The 24,983-nt window shown below is 46.7% G+C and overlaps 1 protein-coding gene and 1 long non-coding RNA gene across 13 annotated transcripts in view; one reads left to right on the top strand and one right to left on the bottom strand.

Annotated features, from left to right (window-relative positions):
• Positions 1 to 1,347, top strand: part of LOC121440809 — a 53,318-nt gene extending 51,971 nt beyond the window's left edge. The window contains exons 2-3 of the long non-coding RNA XR_005973387.1: positions 82 to 152; positions 1,315 to 1,347. This is a non-coding gene — a long non-coding RNA (uncharacterized LOC121440809). The remainder of the gene's footprint in view (positions 1 to 81; positions 153 to 1,314) is intronic.
• Itpr1 (inositol 1,4,5-trisphosphate receptor type 1) overlaps positions 1 to 24,983 on the bottom strand; it is a 339,707-nt gene that overhangs the window by 14,683 nt on the left and 300,041 nt on the right. For all 12 annotated transcript variants that reach the window (XM_041641645.1, XM_041641653.1, XM_041641709.1 and 9 more), the window contains 5 exons: positions 20,195 to 20,390; positions 18,553 to 18,645; positions 17,396 to 17,535; positions 16,769 to 16,934; positions 12,718 to 12,878 (listed from right to left, as the gene is read on the bottom strand). In XM_041641645.1, coding sequence (XP_041497579.1) covers positions 12,718 to 12,878; positions 16,769 to 16,934; positions 17,396 to 17,535; positions 18,553 to 18,645; positions 20,195 to 20,390 — 756 coding nt within the window. The remainder of the gene's footprint in view (positions 1 to 12,717; positions 12,879 to 16,768; positions 16,935 to 17,395; positions 17,536 to 18,552; positions 18,646 to 20,194; positions 20,391 to 24,983) is intronic.

Raw genomic sequence — 24,983 nt, 5'->3', positions numbered from 1 at the left:
AAGAACAGAGGCAGAGTGCAGGAGGATGGACTGCCTGCTGCAAGCGCTAATTGTTCTGAGAAGCAGGTGTTTTCTTCCCAGGTTCAAGCGAAGTTGCTGTTCTGAGAAAGACTCCAGAGAATCCATCACCTCCTCAGAGGGAGCCTGCTCAGGTAGAGAATTCTGTTTACTGCCGAGACAAGGGAAGGGTACTTGCCAAACCCTTTGTTAGAAAGATTAGAACATGATGATGGGGGAGGGGGGAAGGGTAAGCCCATGGGTCCTGGAAGAGGGGACAAGTTCTAGAAAACAGAACTGCTGCTTTACTCCTAAGTAACCACTGTGCTGGGAAGACTCTCGGTGCGGAGACTGTCTCCTAGCCCTGATGGTAGCTGCATCTCTATGTACAAGATGCATGACATGACTCAAAGAGGGGAAGGGGGATGCCAGGAAACAGGCTTGAGTTCAGTCTTCACCCCCTCAGAATGCCTAGAGAGGAGGGAGACTGAGGTCATGCTTAAGTCTGCCAAAGCAGACATGTAGGGTGCTCAGCAGACTTGGAATCAGTAGCCCCTTTGGTGAGTAAGGCTGGATCATCTACACTGAAGAAAACAATAACTATTCTTTAGACTCCATTTGCTCTTTATGCTCGGTGCCTTTGAAATGTATATATTAAAAAACCCCTAAAAAGTATATTCCAACCTGGTGCTAGAAAAATCAGTGGACGCTACAGGCTCAGCAGGGAGAGGCAGAAGAGGCCCGGAGGGTTGTAGGGCAGCGAAGCTATTTTGTTTGGGTCCATAGCTATAAACCACACGTTTGTCTAAACACACTGGATGTGTGACACCAAGAGCGATCGTAATGCAAACTAGGATGCTCACAACCGTGCCATAGCATCTGGATGACAGCTGCAATACATGTGCTTCAGGAACACACCTTTTCGACTGGGCTAACTACAGGGAAGGAAGGGAGGGAAGGACGGGAAGAGAGGGAGGAGGTGAGAAGTGATACATGAGAAAATGTGCTTCCTGCTCCATTTCTCTGGAAATCCAAAATTGCTCAAAAAATAAAGTTTGTTAACTGAAAGAAAATTGATCTTCTACCTGAAATTTCATTGCTACCCCAAATAAGCTACCAATAAGAATCCAGTTAGCCTAAACCACATCAGCATAGTTTCTGTACAATTCTTCCACAGATTAGTGACTGTCTTGGTCTGGGTCAGAAGCCAGGTAGAGTTATGGGTGACTTTCTCTGTGCGCATAGGATGGACTGAGTTAGCTCATAGAGCTCATGGCTCTCTCTCTCTCTCTCCTTCTTCTTCCTTTCTTAAAAAAGAAATCACCAGCTATTGTACTTAGTGACTGTCAGGATCAAATGGCTGTGAATGTGATGGCATTGTGCAAATGCATTACAAATCAATATTATTTGTGTAAGCTGACAAAGCTCACTTAGAGGTAAGGCTGTAACCTAGATATCAACTTGACTCCTACCTAAATTACTTTCTTCTTTTGGGGTAAGGTTCCAGAGACCCTGTTTTCTCTTTTCTCAGGAGGGTTGTCCAAGCTGCTCACAAGTTCAAGTGTCAGTCTGGCTGGTTCTGAGCTCAGAATGACAGTACCAAAACCGGCACATTATATAATCTTCAGCAGGGCTGTGGTGACCTATTACCCTTCCTAGACTCAGTTAAGAGTTGTTCTTGGATGATAGAGCACAACAGAGACCAGCTCGTGCCAGCAGAGAGGACCGCACCCATTTCTGACGAAATTCCTCCCAACAGCCAGCTGCACAATCGACCTTTCAAGTCACTCTGGGGCCACAGGTGAGGGGTTCCCTGGGTACCCATGGGACTGTATGAAGGGAGAGTTCACCACAGAGAGTGACCCTTCTGGGTCCTGGGTACCTGGGGTTGCCACGTTGAGCAAACCAGAGGTCAGAGAGGAGAGGGAGGGGGATAGCTGCCCGTGCCAGGCAAGGCAGGGCAGGTCCTTTTGAGACTCAATAAGAAACAATCTGGCAAAAATCACCCTTTTCCTGAATACAGCATCCAAGCTGGCTTCTGACAAGCTACTCAGGCAGCTTCCCTTGCATTTTCCACTTGCTGAGAACTGGCCAGAACATTCTTCTAGTTGTATATAGAGATCTTGGCAATCTTCACTGGTTTTCTGATTCTTTCAAGAGTCGATGAGTTTTCAGTGTTGACACAGTTAAGGGAATCCAGTGTTTTTTTTGTGTGTTTTATGCTTACTTTCATAACTTCCTTCCTAAAATCATTTGCACCATTGAACAGACACAAAGATACATAGCTGGGCGTGGTGGTGCAGCCTTCAAACTTGGCACATGGGAGGCAGAGGCACGCAGGGTCTCTGTGAGTTCAAGGAGAGCCTGCGCTACATAATGAGTTCTGGGACTGCTAGGGCTACATAGTGAGACCCTGTCTCAATATAGGTGTGCGCGCGCACACACACCAGCTAATAGTTGCTTCATATACCATGGTGTTCCTTCTGAGCTCTTTCAGTGGGTTTACAGAACAGAAAACTCAAGACTTAAGCTTTGTTCAGTGATGACTTTGTACATAAATACTCCGGGGGCAGGCTAGAAACGTGCTACCATTACTGCCCACAGGGTTCGAAGGAACTGAAGAGCTGGCCTGCATCTACTGACCCAAAAGTGGTTTGCAAGGACGGTGCCACATCTGAAGAATGCATGCCAGAGCTCACCTATCAGATGCCTATTCCCAGTCTCCAGAGAGTCACAAGCTTGGTCATACAGGTCATCTCTGATACCACTTTGAACGTTGTTATGGTGTTTCAGAGTTAACAAGGCTACAAGACACTCCCACTCCTACCTGGGCCACTGTCATTTTTTCTTCTTCATGGAACAGACACTAAAGGGAAGGTCTGTGAAGGTGACAACTCAAAGTCCTGACCGCCTATATGACCTCTGCATACTAAGGTTTTTCCACCTTTCCCATGTTCTCTGCAGGCATTCTAGCAAGCTTCACTCAAAAAGATGGTCTCAAAGATTTTCAAGGTATGCACGAGATAAACAAAGTCCATTTACAGGATTTTTCAGGTTGAGGTTTATACCTCTTTATAGTCCTTTTTTTAAAAAAAAAAATGGCTCCACATCCATGGTAGCAATCTGATACAATAGCCTGGTCTAGCAGACCAAGTCAGTACTTAGAATCACCAGGAGTGAATGCAAGACTTCAAGGAAGGGATGAGTAGCAGCCCAGTGCACTGTTGGGTGGAGGAAAAAACAGGAGGGTGGCTGCGTGTATTTCTGTGAGTTACTGGGGGATTGTGTATGTGTCAATCCTTAATGTAGGCACATAAGCATGTGCCCTTCACGGCTCTATCAAACCTTTGCTGGCACAGCCCTCACATGCTGCGGCCTGGAAGACCAGAGTCTCAGTCAGGTGCCCTGCCCCCCCCCGCAGCCATATTCTCCTTCAGTGTTTCATATCCTTTAGGGCAGACATTGGTTCCTGCTCCGCTGGTGGTCAGAGACCACGTAGCATAAGGACTATATCCAGAGCACGCTGGAGCTGCACACAGAGCTGCAGGCCGGATGCCACGTGCTTCCCAACACACGGAAAGGTGTCCATGGAGCACAGGAAGGAGGCGGTGGCCCCACCTCCTCTACGCCAGAGGACAGACGTGTTATGAAGTTAGGTGGGGAAACTTCAGCTCAGCAAGTGCTTTGTGCAGCTGCCACCAACAGGAACCCAAGCTCAAGCGCAGAGGGTGGGGTGAGAGCCTGGCTGGCTGGGAGGCACTGAATGGTGCTGACACACAGTTTCCAGCCACGGAGAAGTCAGTGCCAAATCCCTCTCCACTTCTCTTTCACCCTGATATTCTTGAACTTGGCCATGGTGTCAGCTAACTCCAGGAGGCATTCTGGGAATCCTATTTAGAGGACAGCACAAACTGTCTCCTCACTTACGGCATCTAAGGGCTTTCCACCAATGCTTATGGACTCCCGGGCTAGGCACAAAGCTGTTGCTATGGCACTGGGGATACCGGATCATTGATATTGGTGCCCCAGGAATTTATCACGACACTCCCTTCCTCCAAGCGTCCTCCCTTGGTTTCCAGAATCAAAGTCCAAACCCGTTACTGTACGCCCGCTCGAATGGAGCAATAGGGTGTCAACGTCACGTTAGCAATGCCAGGACAAAGCAGAGCTGGTGAGAACTCAGGCAAACAAGTGAGGGTGGAGCTGGCTGCACGTCGTCAGCCTCTGGCCCCTCAGCTGTGTACTCTACATGGCTAGCAGGGGCTCCAATATTAAGGCACTTTAACTCTAAGTTCCCTAAGGGAGTCTTTTCTGGATGGCTCTGACGTTTTATATGTGCTTATCCTGGGAAGCCCTTTCTCCAGACATCCAGAGCCTTGATCTTATCTAGCTATGACACACAGAGTCTTCATGCCAGCCCTTGGACTACCCTTGGCAGAAAGCTACTGTCCGTGCACTGAAGAGTACCCGCCTGCAGATAATGAGTACCGTGCTCTCTCGGGTCAAGCAAAGTGCGAGACTTGGGTCAGTTCTGCTTTACAACAGAAGGGAGTGACACACAGGCAGAGGCGTGCACATGCAGAGAGAGGCGTGCACACTTCCCATGCTGATCTTTTAACCTTGCTAGCAGTTGCTTTCTGACTGTTTACTTCCTGTGTCTTCTTATCAACTACAGACAAACAAGCTGGGGCCAGCTCTCCTGCTTTCCAGTGACTTCACACGCTTTGCTAATACAATTTATTTGCTTGTAGACCTTTTTGGGGGTGGAGGGGGAGGAGAAAGAAAGAAAGAAAGAAAGAGAGAGAGAGAGAGAGAGAGAGAGAGAGAGAGAGATTCTCACCTTGCTTTTTGGATGCAGATTGCATTAGGATTTTTAAGGGAAGCATTTCCCAAGAATGCAAAGCTCCCGGCCCCTCCCCTGCTGGGCACAAGGCTCCTTTACCTGAGCGGGGATTACTGGAGAAGAGTCCACAGCTGTGAGAAAGAGTCAGCTTGAGGCTTAAGGGATGTCAGATCAGACATTCTCCTGTTTAATTGTCACTGAGTGAAGCTCCTGGGCTTGAGTCACCCGGGTGTGGAAGCTGGTCTGCCTGGTGGTTCTGATGATTCCTCTAGCCTCCTGTCCTTAGACTCCCCCCTCTCTCTCCCACCAGATCTGACCACCAGGGACTATTCTTCTGTGTCAGGTGTAAGTGAGGGTAGAGGTGTTTAGCATATATTCCAAATGAATATATACTCTCAGAGAGCTGTATACTCTCTGCCCCACCTCTTGTCATCTCTACACTAGCCCTTGAGGTGGTCACCTGGGAGCCATGCTGGCTGTCCACAGCTTTGAGAATTAAACCCCATCTAACCACAAAGTTCTAGGCCTGCTGATTTATACATTAGCCAGCCAGCATTACCTAGGAGATCCTCTTTCAGACTCTCCTCCCTATCTCCCACAGGGCTTTTTCTGCCTGTTTTAAAAATGATTAATTCCATACGTTAGGGAGATGAGATAGCCAGATGACAAAGGTGGCAGGCTCCTGACCCAGAGGGCTGTGTGCAGGTGTACCCACACTCCTACCTGCAACTGTACCTGGATGTGTGGGTTGGGGCCACCTGAGGCTCAATTGTGGCTCAGCATCTCTGGTCCAGTTGCCTGAGCCTGCAGAGGCTGATTTTGCTGTATGAGCCTTAGGTTCCCACCTGTGAACTGTTTACATCAAGACGCTGCATATAGAGTGTGTGTCTTATACCTGCTGAATAATGACAACCTAGGACAGGCAGTGGTTATCCAGTCAGCCCTGCTTCTGCCATGACTGAGCATCCTTCTGGCAGCAGCCTCAGGATACCCCAGCCATTTAAGTCACCTGGGGACACACATTCAGTTCGGCCACTTCTGGACCCTGGATGACTATGCTATCTATCACGAAGGAGAGAAGCACTCAGAACAGCCCAGGGTCCTCTATTCAGTCACCCCACTTTTATTCAATTTACTCAGAAATACTTCTGGAAAAACACACACACACACACACACACACACACACACACACACACACCCTAAGACTATGAGGTGGAATTTCAAGAGACATAAGTGAAAATCTATGTTTAGTTAGCAAAACAAATCCAATTATTTTTAAAAAGCATTTACCCTTTAAATGCTTCTTGTGCTTCTAACATTCAAGAACAATTCAGGCTTCTATCTTGAGTACAGTAGGAAAGTGGGCTACTGCGTCTTTCTGGGAATCACATGTTTTATCTCTTACCTGTAATGTCCCCATTTATGTGGTACTTAAATCCTCCTGGGCAAAGATTTCAGAGTGGATTCCTACCCAATAGCACCGCCTTCCAACTTATTGTCTATAGAGAAGCACAAACCCTCAGTCCAGTGGGCGCAGAACAAAGCCGCTGGTGTAACAATTAGACAAAAGGGGAGGTAGCATGCACGTGCGGACCAAGAAGAACCAAACTCCTTCACCTATCACCACGACTGCAGTTCCTACGAGAAAAGGCAACTTATTTGTTGATTTTTTTTTCCCCATCTGAGCAGCCAGGGGCTATGTGAGGTCACTCTGTTGTCAGCTTGCCTGGAAACTGAGGTGACAAAGGCAACTTCCTCACTATCTTTTAAGTTGCATCTGCATCATAGTGGGCAGGGAACAGAAGAAAGGCAGTTTCTCCAACGCCTGGAGTCACAGCACCACTTACCAACACAGGGCTGCAACCAAGGGTCAGGTCTACTAGTGAACCATGAACAGTCCCAGGATTCAGTCCCAGAACCCCTAGACCATTCTCTGCATCAACAGAAGTCACACTGACATGGAGAAGGGGAAGACACAGGGGTTTTTCCATATAGGATGGTATTAAAATCAAGATGGCTTAGTGACAATGAGTCAGCAGGGATGGAACTGTAAGAACGCTCCTGGCAGCTCTTCTGTCTGTCACCTCGTGGCCCTCTGTTTGCTGCCTTCTGTACTTAGGCCTGCCCACCAGCTGTTGCCCTCCACACCCTCCTGCCACCCTTCTGGCCTTATCTGTCCAGTCACAGATGGATGTGCGAGGTGGCATCAGTGAATTTATATACCAGATGCTCAATGGGCCAGTGAGGTCCAATGACTTGCTGGGGATTGCATGCCTATGAAGAAGAGAGTTGGCACTCAAACCAGGATCTTCTGTCCCCAAAGCCAATCCTTGGGGAGGGATGAGCTTTGCGGGACTAGCACTAATGAAATGAGAGAGGGGATGACCAAAAGGCGGGAGACAAGGACCTATGTTATGTTATGCTTGAGCGAAATTTAACGTGTGGGTGAATGGCTGGGAATTTCTCAACTGCAAGACAGAGTTTTTTTCTTTTCCCTCTAGGGATAGCAAGAAATGCACAGCTGCTTTTGGTGGACAGGAAAGGTCCTGTTACCTTGACTGTGGACTGTTTCACGTCTGAACTAGGGAAGGTGAGAGAGCTGACCTAGTGAGCCTGTCTCATGGGAGATTGTTTGAGAAAAGGTCTCATGTAGCCCAGGCTGGCCTCCAATTCCTGAAATCTCGTCTCCACATCCCGAATGTTTGGATTACAGGTATGAGCCACCAAACACCTGGCTGCCACGTTTGTGTGAAGGTTGGCTGTACCAAAGAGAGAAGTGTGCCATTGGGATATGAATGCAGGCAAAGTGGCCCTATGCTCGCATTCAGGCAACCTCCTCATCCTACCCATCCATGTTCACTCATGGCTTCGCGACTCTCATTCTCTCTAAATCATAGCCCACTAACCAGATGGTAGCTGTGGGAGACGAGGCCCATTTTCTAGGCCTGTTGCCTCTGTCTGCAAGGGGCTGTCCTTGAGGTACCAGAAGTTCTTTTACATCCTGAATGGCCACCTGAGACTTTCCACTTGGTCTCCTGCATGGCCCTTTAGCAGATGGTACTGAGCAGATCTTCTAGAAGCTCTGGAATCTTAACCAATAGGTTAACAGACAGCAGAGGAAGAGTTAAACATCACCTTCCCCTGTCAGGCAAGTGGTGTCCTTCCTGATGACCACATGGTACTAAAGAGCCTTTTTCAAAGACACATAGTGTACAGAAGGGGTGAGCCCTGCCAGGGTCAGCTTCCACTCTGACAGCAGCCCCCTTCCTGTCCTTTACTCTGCAGTAATGACAGTCCCCAAGGGTTGTCGCATCTCACAGCCTGGTTTCCTGCCCAGGATCAGTGAGTAGGAGGCTTGCCTCAGCGGAGATGTTTGGGAGGCCTCTCCTCCGGACTGTAGACGCTTCCACATAGCATGAGCTCACAGGGTTACAACATAGGCATGTGATTTGCTCCAATACAGCTCCGAGGGCCCAGGTCACTGATACCCCTGACTCGTGAAGCCGAGCACTCTCAGATCCTGTCCTGCTATGTCTAACTCTCCATGTCAGGGAGATTCATGTGGCAAACAAGTTGAATCACCAAACAGCACTGGCAAAAGGCTTTGGCTGGTGGCTCTAATACTCTTCGGTGCCACCTTTAGGGCATAAAGCAACAGATTTCCCAGCAGTGCTGATGTTCAGAGTTAAGGACCCTTTGATACCCTAGATTTCCATGCTTTCTGACAAGACATCTTAGCCCATCAAAGCACAGCACAGACAGGAAGCATAATGAATGCCCAGGTCCCCAGAGCATTAAACGTAGAGGACTCTGACCAGGCTGTGTGGCAGGCATGGGGTCACTCTGGCATTTAATCTCAGTCAAGTGACATTCACAAGACTTCGTGAAGTCTCCACGATTGAGACGGAAGCCCCAAAGGGCCCCAGAGTTTTCTATGACCATAACGTAAGGGGATTGATTGCTTCACAATCAGCCCTGGAAAAATGTCAAGCAAGGACACAGCCACTTAGGAGAAAAGTTCAGGTCACCATGCATGCATGTAGCAGTGTGCAGGCTGATAAAATATGGGCCGATTTGTCAGTGTCAACCACTGGAGGAAGAGAATCAGAGGGCTGATGTCCTACTAGAGTGTCCTGACCCTGTAGGACTGGCTCTGACTCTTGTCTGTTCCCACCCGACCAGGCCTCACCAGCACCTTGTCAGCTGCCTCCCATCAAACGCTACAGAAGGGGAAACCCACCTCAGCACCTTCTAAGCTAGGGGTGGGCAGGCATAGATTCCACTTCTATCCACATTTATCCTGGTCCTGGTATCAGTGAAGTGCCACCTAAAAGCTTGTGTGGTAAGGGCTTGGTCCCCAACTGCAATATCTAATCATTGAGAAGTGACCGTATTAGAAGCACTGTCTTAATCAATGGATCAATCCTTTGGATGGCATCTTTAAAAGTGGAAGGAACTTCCAGAAGTAGGGCCTAACTGGAAAAAGTTGGTCATTGAGAATTTCACTATATTTTTTGGTCTCTCTCCGTCTCTCTCATGTACACTCAGCTGAGCATGTACACAAGGAGGCTGAAGGTTGCCAGTGGGTGTTGTCATGGTTAGCTCTAACTGTCAACTTTGGCACAGCTGAGAGTCACCTGAGTAGGAAGTCTCAATTGAGAAACTGCTCAGGTCCAGTTGGCCTATGGGCATGTCTATGGGGCATTTATTTGATGGCTAATGTATGTAGGAGGCCCCAGTCTACTGTGAGCAGCACCAATTTCTGGGCTTGTAGTCTGGGCTGTAAGAAAGCTTGTTAAGTAGAAGCCCATGAGGAAAGCAGCAAGCAGCATTCCTCTCTGGTTTCTGTTTCAAGTTCTTGCTTGAGTTCCTGCCCTAAATTTTCTCAATAATGGACGGATTTGAAAGTGTAAGTCAAGCTGGCCCCTTGCTTTTGGTCAGTGTTGTAGCACAAACACAGAAAGGGAATGAGAACAGTTGTTCCCCTCTATTGCTTTTCTCATCAGCTTTTGAGGTGGCGTCTCTCACTGACCCTGCTCCTCATCACTTGTCCAGTTCATCTACCCAGCAGGGTCCAGGGATGTGCCTGTCTCTGCACCCCTAGCCCTGGGGTTACAGGCATGCACCACCAAGCCTGGCTTCTAACGTGGGTGCTGGGACCTGAACTTGGGTCCTCACGTCTGTACAGGAAGTGCTCTGTTTACTGACGCCTTCCTGGCCCAGAATTGGCCTTTAAAGGATGATATCTCTTTCTGTTCTCTGGCCTCCATGAGGTGGAGTAACTGTGCTCTCCCATTTCCTTACCCCATAATGCTCTGCTTCACCACAACTCAGGAACAAGAGAGCCAGCTAACCATGGACCAGAACTTCTGAAACGGAGCCAACACCAACCGCTCCTCCTTCGGTTGTTGACCAGGCACCTGTCACTATGATGGAAGAACGGACTATACAACCCTCTTCCCTGACGGTGTGTCCTTTTCTGCAGTCTCGTGTCTGGGTACACTCACCCATGTGTTCAAGTATACTGGCCAGAAGCTGGCATCAGGTGCTGCCTTCTGCTCTCCAGCCTTTTTTTTTTTTTTTTAAAAAAAGCTTTTCTTTTCTTCTTTTTTTTATGTGCGTAAGTGCTTTGCCTGCATGTCTGTGTGAGGACCTACCTGGTACTCAGAGACCAGAAGTGGACACTGGATCCCCTGGTACTGGAGTTACAGGCCAAAGTAACAAGTATTCTCAACTACAGATCTGTCTCTTCAGTCTCGTATACCTTACTCCAAAACATACATTTACCATTTGTCTATTTAGTTATTTTGTGTGTGCACATGGCATGTGAATCAGTTCTCTTTACACCGTGTTAGTCTGAGGAATTAAACTCAGGTCGTTAGTACTGGCAGCAGGTGACTTTTCCCACTGAGCCGATCCCAAGCCCTTGGATGGTAACTGCTCATGTCAGTGTATCCTGTGTTCTCTGCTAGATTCTTACTACTCACTGACTTCCAGTGCGGCCCCCGAGGAAGGCTGGTGGTGGAGGTCCAATCCTGGCGTGACTGCTGAGTCAGACTGGGATTCTACCTATACCCCCGTTAGGTTTCCAAGTGCTTTAGAATTTGTGCAACACGGATTAGACCCTGTGGTAGTTAATAATGACTGTCAACTACAGGATCTAAGATCACTGGAAAGACAGACCTCGATGAGGGAGTTTGTAGGCTTGGTTAACTGAGGGGGGAAGACCCACCCTAAGTGTGGGTGGCACCGTTCCACGGGCTCCTGGACTGACTAAGAAGGAGGAAGTGAGCAGAGAGTCAGAACTCGTGGCTGTGGATCCGATGGGAGCAGTTACCTCTCACTCCTCCTTCATGCCTGCTCATGCCAAAGTAACTCTCTCCTCCCTAAAGTTGCTTCTTTCAGGTGTTTGCTCAGTCATGGACAAAGAAACTAATACAGACCCTAAGGATGTCAAGCTGCATATGGCAGTACCCCCCAGGGGAGCCTTGTAGTTTGTAGGACTTGGGGTACCGAAAGTATTACCAAGTGATGTGGAACTCATGACTGTAGCACTGCCTGCACTATAATTCAAGCCTTAACCACCGCTAGCCTGTGAGCCTGCCGTGTGTAACACTGCCGCTCACTGTAATGTGTGTGAACACTGTTGTTCACTGGGGTGTATGTGCGTGTAACACTGCCGCTCACTGAGGTGTGTAACACGGCTGCTCAATGAGGTGTGTGTGAACACTGCCGTTCACTGGGGTGTGTGTGAACACTGCCGTTCACTGGGGTGTGTGTGAACACTGCCGTTCACTGGGGTGTGTGTGAACACTGCCGTTCACTGGGGTGTGTGTGAAAACTGCCGCTCACTGGGGTGTGTGTGAACACTGCCGTTCACTCGAGTGTGTGTGAACACTGCCGTTCACTGGGGTGTGTGTGAACACTGCCGCTCACTGGGGTACGTGTGTAACACTGCCGTTCACTGGGGTACGTGTGTAACACTGCTGCTCACTGGGACAGACTGATTTGAATATCCTTACATGGAGAGCCTGAAAGTCACACACACAGAAACAACAGCAGAGTCGGGGAAACTCATTGTCAGGCAGAGCCCTCCAGTCCTTGGCAACTGGGAGGACAGTAACCAATCCTGGAGCCTTTTCAAGAGCCAACGGCCTTTTCCAGGGTGAGGCCAGGCTCATCACAAAGGGTCACCTGCTTTCCCAGTTCATGCCTCCTCGCTTCGTCACACACCCCTGCACACCCTAACGAATTTGGAAAGCACGTGTCATAAAGGGCAGCTGGCTGGGGACTCTCATGGCACATGTATGGTGACGCCTCAGAGCCCTGCTGGAGAAGAGTGATCGGAAAACCTGCAGCAGCCACTTTTCTGCCTCGCCGGTACACAGCAATACACTCTTCCCACCAGCAGGAAGATTCATCTGGGGCTCAGACTCTTTCCTTCATACGATCCCTTCCAGACACTTAGCAGAGCACCTCACCAAAGGCTAGGCTGAGCCCAAACAAGCAAGTCATTCTCAAAACTATACCTCCCGATCATTAGGTGTGTAAGGCACCTCTAATAATCAAGGAGAGGATTCTGACACAGATCCTATGCTGGGAGGTGGAGCAGGCAGTAAGTTAAGACTCCAGACCCAGCTTGTTAGACAGCCCAAGTCAATTCAAGTCTCGGGAGCCCCTCCTTGGGAACAGGAGGACCGTGGGTCCGGATGAGCCCCACAGATCATGGGTGAACACAGCACTGGCATCTCCATCAATAGGTTTTTGGTAGTGGCTCCTCTCCAGGTGCCAAAACCACATATTGAGCTAAGAAGATAGAGCAGTGGTTGCCATGGCTGCCCTGCTTTCAGGGCACCTCGGGGCATCTTTTCACTCACCCTGATCATCTCAGCCACATAACTCTCTGGTCCGGTGTACTCCGTGGAGTCCTTCACTTTCACCAGCACGATGAAACACAGATAGTGCCACATGTTGTGCTCCTCCTTGATGTGCTCCTCAAAGGTGACAGTCTTGTTGTCAAACTTGTCTCTTTCTAAGCCTAAACAAGAAACAGAACATCCCAGGTTCCTACTGAGCACACGGACACAGGAAAGTCAATACAGCCGGTTGTCTTGATTGATCTGCATGCGGAGTTGAAGTCTATTGGCTTTGAAACACACTTTCATCATGGCAGGAGGGCTCAGGCTGAGTCTGATTCATCGGGGTTTGGTTTATTTTATCTTTCTGTTTTGTTTTGAGACTGGGTCTCACATACCCTAGGTTGGCCTCAAAAGCACTATGTGGCCAGAGGATAACTCTGAACTTCTGGTTTTCCTGCTTCAAACTAGCAAGTGCTGGATTTATACATAGGCAGTAGCATGTGAGGACCCTGTCTGGGTCTGAACCCCACTTCGGCCATTTGCTACTGGCTACTAGACTTGCAGGTATCTTGGTCACTTCATGGGTGATGGGAAACCTGCCTTCTAAGTTCCAGGGTGAGAACATGGGGACAGGCTCAGACACAGGAGATCAGTGAATTCCAACTCCCTCTCCCAGGTAAATGCCAAAATGCAGACAGGGTAAAGGGAACTTTAAACCAATTTCTGTTGCTAGTTGAGAACTGTAGCTTGTAGAGGTCTGGGTTAGTCATTATGAAATGAGAGTTGGGAAATAAAGAAATATATTTCAGGCCATTAGTGGGATTTGGATTGCTCATGTTAAAAAAAAGGAGCACAAATATAAAGAGTAAGGAGGATGCTATAGACACGGTAATGGCGAATTAGAATTAGAGGTAGTCATTTCATTGTTATATATATGAAACTAGAGAAAAAGATGCAGGTGTGTGTAGATCTGTTTCCATGTGTCTCTATACACACACCAAGGTATACACATATACCAGTCCATAGTTCTATAGCTTAGGCTGGGAGCAGTGGACACGAATAGGAATGAGGACTTAGACACTGGCTACTAAATGCCTATTTCACTATGAACAACTGGGGCATATGGAGAAATGGATGATTATATTGCTAGATTAGGGAAAGCACAGGTCTGAGACCAGAAATTCTTAAGATGCCAGAAAAATAAGTACAAAAAAATATGACATGTCAAAACACAGAAGCCAGCCTGAAGGGTTCTCATTGGCCAAATCCAAGGTAAACTGAGCATCAAAACAGAGTCAAGTACAATGGCACATACCTGTAATCACCAGAGTTGGGAGGGTGAGGCAGGAGGATCACACGTTCAAGGCCAACCTAGGCTACATAGTAAGATGCTATCTCAAAATTAATGAACTAATAAATCATAACAGAAAATAAATACATGAAGCAGGAATCATCACTGGATACTAAAGCTGGGGTTGAAAGTCTAATGTGAGAAATACCAAGGTTAGTTCCAGTTTCCAAGCTTCCTGCCATACAGTGACTTTCTGATGGAGGAAACATGTCAATTAGGTCCTCAGCCAAGCGATCAAACTGAGTATCAGCAGCTTTAATAGGGACTGGCTCCATGTGTCCCTGGTATGGCAAGCTGAAGGGACGGAAAAGCATGTCTTTGATATTCACATAAAAACGCAGAAGCTCAGCTCTACCACAGGGAGCTTCTGAGAAACTCAAATCAAGGGGCATCCTACAGCCCTCAGAAATGTCTGTCCTTGGAGTTAAGAGGGGTCTGAAGGCGGAATGCCACCCATTGTCTGGGGCTTTCAAACGGTGCTACCAGAGTGAAGGGTGAAGTCTTAAAATTCGATAGGCAGATTTGTCTCTCTTTTGATTTCCCAATTTCAGTAACTATACTGCAGCCATGGAAGAGAATGTCCTTGTGCTCGGCAAATATATACTGAAATATTTGGGCACCAAAGGGCATTGTGCCAGCCGTTGACACTGAGATGGCTTGGAAGAATTGTGTGAGCGAGTGTACCATTGTACGTGAGTGAACGTGGGGGTTTGTGTGTGTGTCACGTGTGACTGAATAAAGCAGAGGAGAACTAGTGTTAAAATTTGGAGACTCAAGACTAGGAGAAACTGGATTAGGTTTATGACTTCTATAACTAAAATTATATCAATAAAAAGCTCAAGAGATAGGTCTTAAAGAGGTTAAAAAGTATTTAAATGTTCAAAAGAAAAATGTTCATTTTTATTATATATACTGGGAAGGGACTCATAAATTTAGTAACTATATTATGAATAACGCTGAAATGATTCCTCATCTTCCAGATTCCCACATGATTAGCTTGCATCTGCATACATTTTCCTGAAGTTATGGTAACTTTTCGCGACAGTTTTGGTACCCCAGGAAACTATTTTTATGTTGTTTTTTGAGAAAGGGTTTCATATAGCTCAGACTGGCTTCAGGCTCTCTGTATCTCCTAGGATGGCCTTGAACCCATGATGTTCCTGGCTCAGCCTGCCCCCAGACTGCTGGAATTCCGGCTGTGAGCACTTGTTTCATGCAGCAGCTCCCTACTTAACCTGCACTGTGAGGGGGGCTATGCCAGGAGCCTATCCAAGTCCTCCCTCCTAATTCTCACAGTGACAGAGAAGTGCATGGGAAGCCACCCACTTTACAGGTGGGGACAATGTTCAGCAAGTGTGAATGACTGAACACAGGCGCATGGCCTGTCAGCAGTTAAGGCTGGGCGTGAGCCAGGCATGACACACCAAGTCCAAGCCTTTAACTTTCACCTGACTGTAAGAGACCTTTTTCTTTCCTTCTGTTAAAAAATAAAATAGTCTGGGTGGTGGCAGCACACGCCTTTAATCCCAGTACTCGGAAGGCAGAAACAGGCAGATCTCTGTGAGTTCTAGGCCAGCCTGGTCTACAAGAGCTAGTTCCAGGACAGTTAGGGCTGTTACACACACACACACACACACACACACACACACACACACACACACACACACACAAAACCCTATTACAAAACCCACCCCTTCCCCAAAATTATTAAATTGATTTATTTTATTTTTTTTTGACATAGGGTCTCACTATATCTCCTTGGCTGTCCTGGAATTGGCTATGAAGACCAGACTAGCCTCAAACTCACAGAGATCTATCTGCCTGCCTCTGCCTCCTGAGTGCCAGAATTTAAACAAAATTATACCATCTCTCAAACTCATGGCTCTTTATCTCTGTCTCACACACACGATATACATATATGATAAATATATAAACACAACCTACGGAGTCTATTAGTGTTGCTTATATGTATGTGCGCATGAGTTCAGGTACCCATGGAGAACAGAGGTGTTGGATACTCCTGCAGCTGAAGTTAGAAGCTGACACAAGCCACCACCTTGTGGATGGTATGGATGCTGGGAGCTAAATTTGGGTTACACACAAGAGCAGCGAATACTCTTAACCTCTGAGCCATCTCTCCGCCCTTCCTCGCACTCTCTGCTTTGAGACAGGATTTTGCTAGGTGGCCCAGGTTGACCTGGAAGTTGCCATGAGGTCAAGCTAACATTGGACTCACAGCCATCAGCCTGCCTTGGCTTCCCTAGTGTTGTGATCAGAGGTGGGTGCCAACATGCCCAGCTCTAATGATGGTATTTTTCTATGGAAGCTTGAACCTGCCAGTAGAGAAGACTCTCAGGCTGCAGCTGGACAATAGCTCTCCTTTCTAGTTGGCTTACAACTAGACCAGGGGATTCTCAGGATGCCGGGACACAGAAAGTTACATTTGTCTTAAATGTGTGGCCACGTTTCTACTCTCCAGAACTTAATTCCTTGAGGCAAACTGACAACTACTGCACAGAGTTTATTAGGTTCCCAGATACTCCCCAGCAGGAGAGGCCTCAGAGACCTCTGCTGTTTGCCAAGGGAGGGCAGGAGATGGGAGAGAACAGTGTGAACATCCCAGCCTAGAGTCTGTTCTGTGCCCACCCCAGCGCCGTGTGTCCATGTGCGCAACGACGCTGGCTGGCGGCCTGCTTGCCTGACTGGGCAGATACTTACCACAGATGAAGCATGTGGTCTTTAAGATCTCCTCCTTCTTCTGCTTCTCACTCCTCAGGTCAGCGAAGGTGTCAATGATGACCCCAAAGATCAGGTTCAGGACGATGATGATGACCATGAAGAAGAAGAGCAGGTCATAGATCACCCTCGCGGCAAACAGAGGCTCCTGTAGATGTGAGATGGCGCCCTCAGTGCCCGTTACCCTGAAGAGGTCAGAGCCCAGCTCCAGCTGGATAGGTATCCCCTTGGGCAGGAGTTACATTGGGCATCAAACTTTAAAATTCCCCAACTATGTCTCTTTTTAACCCCCTGGATTCATACTGTGAATTCTCCAGCTGCTGAAGAAACACAATCAGGAAGGTTCTGGAAGTGTGTTGGGGTGGCCAGGTCTACTATTAAAGCAGCCTTCTGTCAAGCGAGGAGAGAAACACAACGTTGTCGTGGAGCCTGAACATGCTTTAGTGGGCATGCGTGGGGAGGGGCACTGACTAGCTCTTGCACGATGGCTTGTCACACTCCCAGCTCATCCTCCACACCGAGAGTTTACAATCAGCTCCACCACAGTGCACCCCCACTGGCCACCCCCACGCACCCTTGTGTCCCTTCTTTCCCTTGGGATTCGTTTACCTCTTTGGATGGCTTCCTGAGCACATCTCCTACTCCACCCCCACTGCGCAGCCCGTGACTCAGAACGGTGACGATGCACATGAGCAGCGTCTCACACGTGTGCTCCTTATCCTGTTCTGTTTCTTCCGCCGGGAGCAGCTCTGTGAACGGGGCGAGTCATAACACAGTTAAGACAGGAGGGGGTAAGAGATACTGTGATTCTTCAGTGATGTTTCCCAAATGCCATCTCTCTGGCCCAAGAAATAAAGCCACGGGATGAAGAGTCAGGTGTTTGCTGTCAGAACTCCAACAGTGCTGTCCCCACCACTAAACCCTGTTCGCTTCTCAAGCCATGTCAGGACTGTCCTTCCTCTCCAGGGCTTCACACGACACCTACTGTTTGAAGATGCTACAGAATATAGTCTTCGGCCCAGTCTAGGAAGAGGGCATCTTGCTTCTCAGGAGAGGGATCTATCAGGTTCCAACTGGGCATGCTCAAAGGATGGAAGCATGGCTGGACCGTACAGAGGGGCCATGGCCTCTGTGGCTTTACATTAGAGGCTGTCTATCCCACTTGGCAGCCTGCCTTTGCTACCTCCTCGCTGCACTGCTGAAACACCATCTCTTTCTTATTCTTTCACTTTTATTTATTTGTTCTGAACTCCTGGAGACTGAATCCAGGCAGGGCCTCACACATGCTAGGCACGTGCTCGCCCACTGAGGTGATTGTCAGCATCACCCCACTGCTGTGGCTTCTGGGCATTTCTTAACATCTTTAACATCTTGGCTTAGCACAAGGTCTATGTATGAGGAGTCTTTCTGGAACCTTGCACATGACCATTATCTCTTTAAAAGAGTTTTACCACAAAGCCTTTAGAATCCTGTCTTCTAAATGGCACCGTTACTGAGGCAGCATTTGGTTCCATGATCACCCCTTTCCCCGTCTCCCTCCGGCTCCATTGCCGTTTCCCACATGGGCCCCGTCCACAGTTGGCACTCGTATTCAAACCAGCAGCTTGTGTCTGCACACATGGCTTCCTTTTCTGTTCATCTCCCTCACGCTTCCAACTTCTCCCCCTTGCCACTGGCCTCCCTCCGGAGCAGTGATTCTGCTTTAATCTGCTCAGACACCGCCCCCTCACCTAAGTCACCTGGGGCTGGTGGCCATGCGCTCCTACCTTCTTTGGGAGCAGGGGAGGTACAGTTTTCCCCCGTCTCCACTCTGCACACATCAGAGTACAGGAAATCCTTTGCCAAACTCTCGCCAGTTTCTGGGAAAGAGAAGGGAGTTTTGTGATGAACAATCTGGCAGCATACGGTTAAAATGTTTAAAGTCCCCGGTTCACGGCTGATTAAACAATCCTTTACATAAATAACACCCTCCAATACTGCATATAAATTCAAAGCCACAGATGCAATTTACACTTTTATTTGGTGAGCTGGATGGGAAAAAAGCCAGAAATGTCAAGTTCTGTAGGCTTACTAACAGTATCGCACTTAAATAGCACCTCTCCGACTGCAGAGACAAACAGCTGAAACGCTAAGAGAAATACTACAGGGTGTATGGATTCCGGCAAGATCCAGATCATGCCTGCAGGGGAAGCACCACGGGCATGAATGGCACCCCAGGGCTCAGGCTGGTTTAGGTCAGAACTGAAAGGTAGGTGACGTTAAGTGCCACTTGGTGTCAACCGAAGGCTGAGGTTCCGCATCAAGATACACTACTTGGGGAGAAGGCCGCCAGGAATAGTGCATTATAGCTGGTGTTCTGAACTCAGATAGCCCGGCTGTCTTTATCCAGGTGCGGCTCACCAAGCATTGGCAGCTATTCTGAGAAGTAACACTCAGGCATCATTTAAACATTATCACTGTTTATCATTTGCAAATAGGAAGTCACTTCTAGTTTTGTTATATATACAGGAGCTCATTGTAAAACTCACAGTTTTTTTTTAAAGCCTTAGGGATAGCCACTGCTAGCAATGTGTAGGTCTGTCCACATTAAACATACAGATATTCAAGTGTGGTGTGCACGTGTGTAATTATAGTACTTGGGTAGAGGCAGGGAGATAAGGAACACAAGGTCATCTTTGGGTACACTGTGAATCCAAGGCCAGCCTGAGCTATACGATCCCGTCTCACAAAACTCCATATACAAAACAATATATGAATGTTTCAATTAAAAGTATGATCTTATTATCATTATTCTGTGTTTTCTTGTGTTATCAGTGTTTGTCCGTAAAGGTTTATAAGGATGCATGCTATGCATGGGGTACCCCACCTCATAGATATGGCCACAGTCCAGTGGAATGCTCCCAACTTCACACTGCAGTCCTAGAAGTCTGCTTTTTCACACACTTAGCAGGTTATCCCCATAAATATAAATTACCAGGAGTAGGTGTGCTAAGTCAAGGGGATGCTTTCACTAATTATAGTCAAAATGAGTTCTGAAAAAGTTGTGCTGGCTGAAAATATGGCATTAGTTAAATGTGTGTGTGTGTGTGTGTGTGTGTGTGTGTGTATGTGTGTGTGTGTTTGAGACAGAACCTTGCTACTGTACAGCCTTGGCTGGCCTCTAATTTGCACGAATTTCAGCTGTCTGAGAGTTAATATCAGACTATGTACTGGCACACATGCATGCGTCAGTCATTGACCCTTACAACACAGTGCTTGGCATCACCTTTTGAATAACATGAGGATGACCTTTATTCATACTTCATACTCTGGTGTTAGGGAGATATCTGTCTGCGAATGTAATGTATTTATTCTAGTCCAGTTAAAATCCTGCTGACATTTAAAAAGACAAGAGGATCCCAAACCCACCTGGAACAGCCGTTTCATTGGGCAGTCTGTCTACTTCCAAGATAAAGTCATCCTTGAAGAAGAGATAGCCCACTATTGAGAACAGGTACACCAGGATGAGAGCCAGGACTGCTGTCAAGATGATGGACCGTCCATTGCGGGTGACACTTTTAATGACATTGAGCAAAGTCTCTTCTCTGTACACTAAATCAAACAGCTTCAAATAACAAGAGGATAGAACAATTTTTAAGAAGCCTGTGTTTAGGTTTATATCAGCATCATTTACTCTCTTGAAAATTCAGAATCGTTCTATAATTTTAACACATAACATGTTGCCTGTCTTCCCAGTGAGAACTGAGATGGTAAAAATGAGGAAAAATAAACATAGAAGGGGCGGTGGTAATCAGTACCAACTTCAAACAGCACACAAAACAGGTTAGAGGTTCCAGAAATAGAAACAGGAGTTTCAGAAAACAAGGGGGAGGAAAGTAAGCAGGGTCTTGGCATCCATCCATTTAGAATCTATTTTCTAAGCTTCTTCAAAGGCCCAGCTACTCTGATACCTGCTTCCAGGAAGGGCAGTATCTAATGGTGAAGGTAGGCATGTTACAGGCAAATTGTAAGATCTCTGGGCTGCTGAGGCTCACATCTTAGCTCAGCTACTGATCCCACTGGGTCTTGGGCTTTGTTCTGTCCCCAGTCCCTAGCCTCATTTTACTCATTTGTAGACTGGAGGATGGAGAGCTAATATTAAGAGTAAGCAAGCATCATCTATACAGTGCTTAGCATGCAGGCATTCTTATAGGCTGTGCCAGTACTGTAAGAGGTAATCAACAACTTCCCGAGGAAGAGACTGGAGCAGAATCACACAGTACAGTTGTAAGGATGTCCATAGTGGAGACATACTAGAAAACCTAAGCCCTCCATTTCCTCTCTTAGTATAGGAGAGACCCTGTGAATATCACACTAGGTTCATAGGTTAGGCCTGACCCCTAACTAAGGGACACACTCTCTTCATGAGGAAGGCAAACCTTGAGCATCCATGTAGGCGTTAGAGGACAACTGGTAGATTGCCTTGAGGTACCCACAACCGTTTGGTTGGGGGGCAACTAGAAGAGAGCTATGGGGTAACTCTTGGACTTAGAAACTTTTAATTATTAATATTTTTTTAAGATAGAGTCTTCCTATTTTGCCCATGCTGGAAGCAAACTTTTTATCCCCCTGCATCAGCTTCTTGACCATCGAGGATTATAGGCACATGCCAGGCCTGGTTGAAGGCTAGCTTTTTGGTTTCTGTTAAACAGTGTGCCCTCTGTCCTCATGTCTAGACAGCCCTGAAAGGCTCGGTCTTCACTGCGGCTTTGGGTAACTGTGCACAGTGAAGTTAGTCATGGGGAAAGCACCTGGGCTCTTGACTGTGCTTTTGATTTACAGCAAGATGCTGACTGAGCCTCTCAGGACCGCCGTCTCCTCATCTGTAAAATGAGTGGATGGAAATGGCTGATCTCTCAATATCTTCCAGCTTAGAATTTTATATCTCAGGCTATTTTCTGGCCAATTAACTTCCCTCCTACCTAACTCCAATCTGTATCCTGAAACTTGCTTCCTAGAGGGTACTGGGCAAAGGAGGATCCTTAAAAGGAAGCAAGGAGGGAGCATTCAATCCACAAAAAAAAAAAAAAAAAAAAAAAAAAAAAAGACGGTTGCTGTTAATGCTGGTTAAATATTGTCTAGCAACTCAGTCTAAGAATGTCACACAGTGAACAAAGGGTACTTGTCTTCTGTGGGCAGGAACCACAGACATGAAACAGGTCAAAACAGAGAAAATGCTCTTGTGGTTTTATTTTTTAAATAATTTTGAATTTTAAACAATAAACACATACTATTTATAAAATTGAGATGGTAAAATGAGGAAAAATAAACATAGAAGAGGGGGGTAGTTTAATTAAATAAACCCTTTAATTAAAGAAAGAAACAAACAAAAATTGATCCATGTTCAAAGTAGGAAATTTGGAAAAGAGAGAGTACAAAGAAAAAAACCCTAATAATTCCATCATCTATAGATATCCATTCATGTTATTCCTTTTTAAAAAAATGTAATTTTAATAAAGCAATGAAAAACCAGCCTACAACTCACAATCACAGAGAACCCAGACAACAAAGAGGACCCTAAGAGAAACATACATTGACCTAAACTACATGAGAAGTAGAAAAAGACAAAATCTCCTGAGTAAATTGGGAGCATGGGGACCTTGGGAGAGGGTCCCAAGGGGAGAGGAAGGGAGGGGAGTGGAGAAAAATATATAACTCAATAAAAAACAATTTTTAAAAATGTAATGTACAGATATTATTAAAAATATTATAATAATGACATATAGGCACTCTCAGACAACATTCATAAACATTTTATGTCACAATGATCTCCTAGTAGTATATGGAAAAATTACACACAACATAGCCAATATCGTTTTTTGAATAATCAAGATGTTTTCAATTGTGTTATCAGAATTGCTTTTGTGATGATGAATATCTGTGGATATGCCTGTATATATACCCGCCTACTTATGGTTTTCTAATTTCCAGAAACAGAAACTTAAGAGTTCCTGTTAGAATAGAAAAGTACTGCCTATTGCCGTTCCAGCATGCTGCATCAAGTTACATTGAGTAGATAAAAATTTCTAAGCATTGTGTCCCCATAGCCACCAGATCAGGAATTATTATGATTTTTTACCTTTCCCCAAGGGACAGGTTAAACTCAGAGAACCATGGATATTTTAATGAGCTTGTCTTGGTTTGGCACTTAGGGATGAACATGTCTCCGTGTTTAGTGACCATCTGGAGTCCTCATTCTGTCACCTTATGAACTTTGTACATTTCCATCTCGGGGGTTAATATTTTCTTAAGAATACAACCTAGGATGTAGGCGTGAGGCCAGGTCCAGACAGTCTTTGGGGGCCGTGGCACCTTAATTAGGCCAAGGAATCATTGTCCCTTCCTCCTCCCTTTCTGGGCTGCCTAAGGTGAGGAAGCTCTGATACCGAGAGGCCACTAGAGTTCTCTGCTGGAGGTCTTTTTGTTTTATGGAAAACCCAGGTTTGTTTTAAACATTGGGAGTTTGCTTTTTTTGAGGGATAATTTGAACAGTTTCCGCATTGTGTTCTGGGCTCTCATCAGACACATTCAGTATTTCTTTGAACGAGAAAAGGAGCTCACAGGCAAACCTAGAAACACACAGGGGAAGCATTCACCACGATCTAGATGGACCTCCCTGGGCTTCTCTGCTAGAAACCTGAGAGCTCTGGAGAAACACAGATGTGAACTGCAGTGTGAAATGCCCGTTTCACAGAGGCACAGGCTTGTCTATGTTTTCAAGAGAAATGAGGCTTGCACTTGGGGGATCAACTTCTTATGTGATTTAGGGCAGGAGTTACCTAACCTTACCATGCCTCACGATCCCCAGCTGTGAACTGAGATCCTCAGCTGTGAACTGAAGACATCATCTACCTCAAAAGTAGGGTGAGAATGTGGGAGAAGCATGGACTCGCAAAGAGGTAGCAGCTACGGTCTTGTGGATGGTGAGGCTTGAGGTAAGGATGCTCACATCATCCCACTCTATCCCTTGCATTTAGGAAGGGCCCTGGCTGGCGCCACAAATGACTCAAAAGAAAGGGATGAAAAGGAAGATAAAAGGAAGCAAGATCAACAGGAAGGAGACTAGCCGGGAAAGTACAGTCCAGCAGGGAGAGATGGCATGGGTCAAAGGGGAGTCCGTCTCTTGGGAGAGACCCATGAGCAGGAACAAAAAAGAGGCCTCAGTGACCTCTGTCCCTTTACCCAGGGCAGGCAGAAGTTTGCTGGACTGGTGGGTATAGGTCTCCTTGGCTCACAGGCTGGAACTCTGGTCATAGATGTTCTTGCATGATACAGAAAGGTTCCGGAATAGAGACAGGGCTCTAAAGATTTCTAATGTAGAATGACCAAAATAAGCCATATAATGGCACTCACAAGTATATCCTGCAACCTCATTGCCTAAAACCTCAAAGCATAGCCAGACAGATTCTGAAACTAGAGAAAAGAATCCATTCTGTTTAGCCTGCCAACATCTACCACTAATGGAATGAGCTAATCCTGGAGAATTCTTTATGAGATTTTGTATGAGAGCAGGAATAGAGGATGACAAAGAATAGTGAGCCATTGTGAGGCCATGCTTGTCTAGGGTGCTGACATGAACAGCTGCATATGATCCGAACAGTATCCCTGCGAGGAAAGCATATCCTTCTCAGGTGTAAGTGAGGAAACTGAGGCACAGACAAAAGCAAGCAGCTCAGAAACCATATAAATAGCACTTCCTTAAAGGAATTTCCCCACCTTTCTAAATCACTTCCTTTCCCTCCCTCCCTTCCTTCATTTCTTAAGCCAATACTGAGACCTTGGACATTTTTGATCTTTATACTTTTATTTCTTGTGTTTTCATAGTAGTTTATGCTCTTGCCATGTTGTGTAGGTACAATGAAATTTCTTATCTCCAACTCTATAGATCTATGTTTCCTCTGACTACTGGACAGGAAATCACTATTTGGTTTGTAACTTAATCTGCTCCCAAGAAAGGGAACACAAGCAACTCACAGACTGTCAAGGCCATAACCACCTGGCCCCATGGGAACAAAATCACCTTTTTCTAGCAAGCTCATTCTCATGGGTCTTGAGGCTTTGCATGTTACTCCTGCTTTGGTCCTTGCATTGAGTTTGGTTTACTTTGAGAAGAGTGCTTTGGTTTGCATTAAGAAACAGATCCCAGGGGAAAGTAGCT

The sequence above is a fragment of the Microtus oregoni genome, unplaced genomic scaffold (genome assembly GCF_018167655.1).
Source record: "Microtus oregoni isolate MIOR12 unplaced genomic scaffold, Mior012 000002F_ref0000024, whole genome shotgun sequence".
Classification (NCBI taxonomy): domain Eukaryota; kingdom Metazoa; phylum Chordata; class Mammalia; order Rodentia; family Cricetidae; genus Microtus; species Microtus oregoni.
The sequence above is the reverse complement of the archived record's forward strand: the minus strand, read 5'-3'. Positions and strand labels throughout refer to the sequence as shown.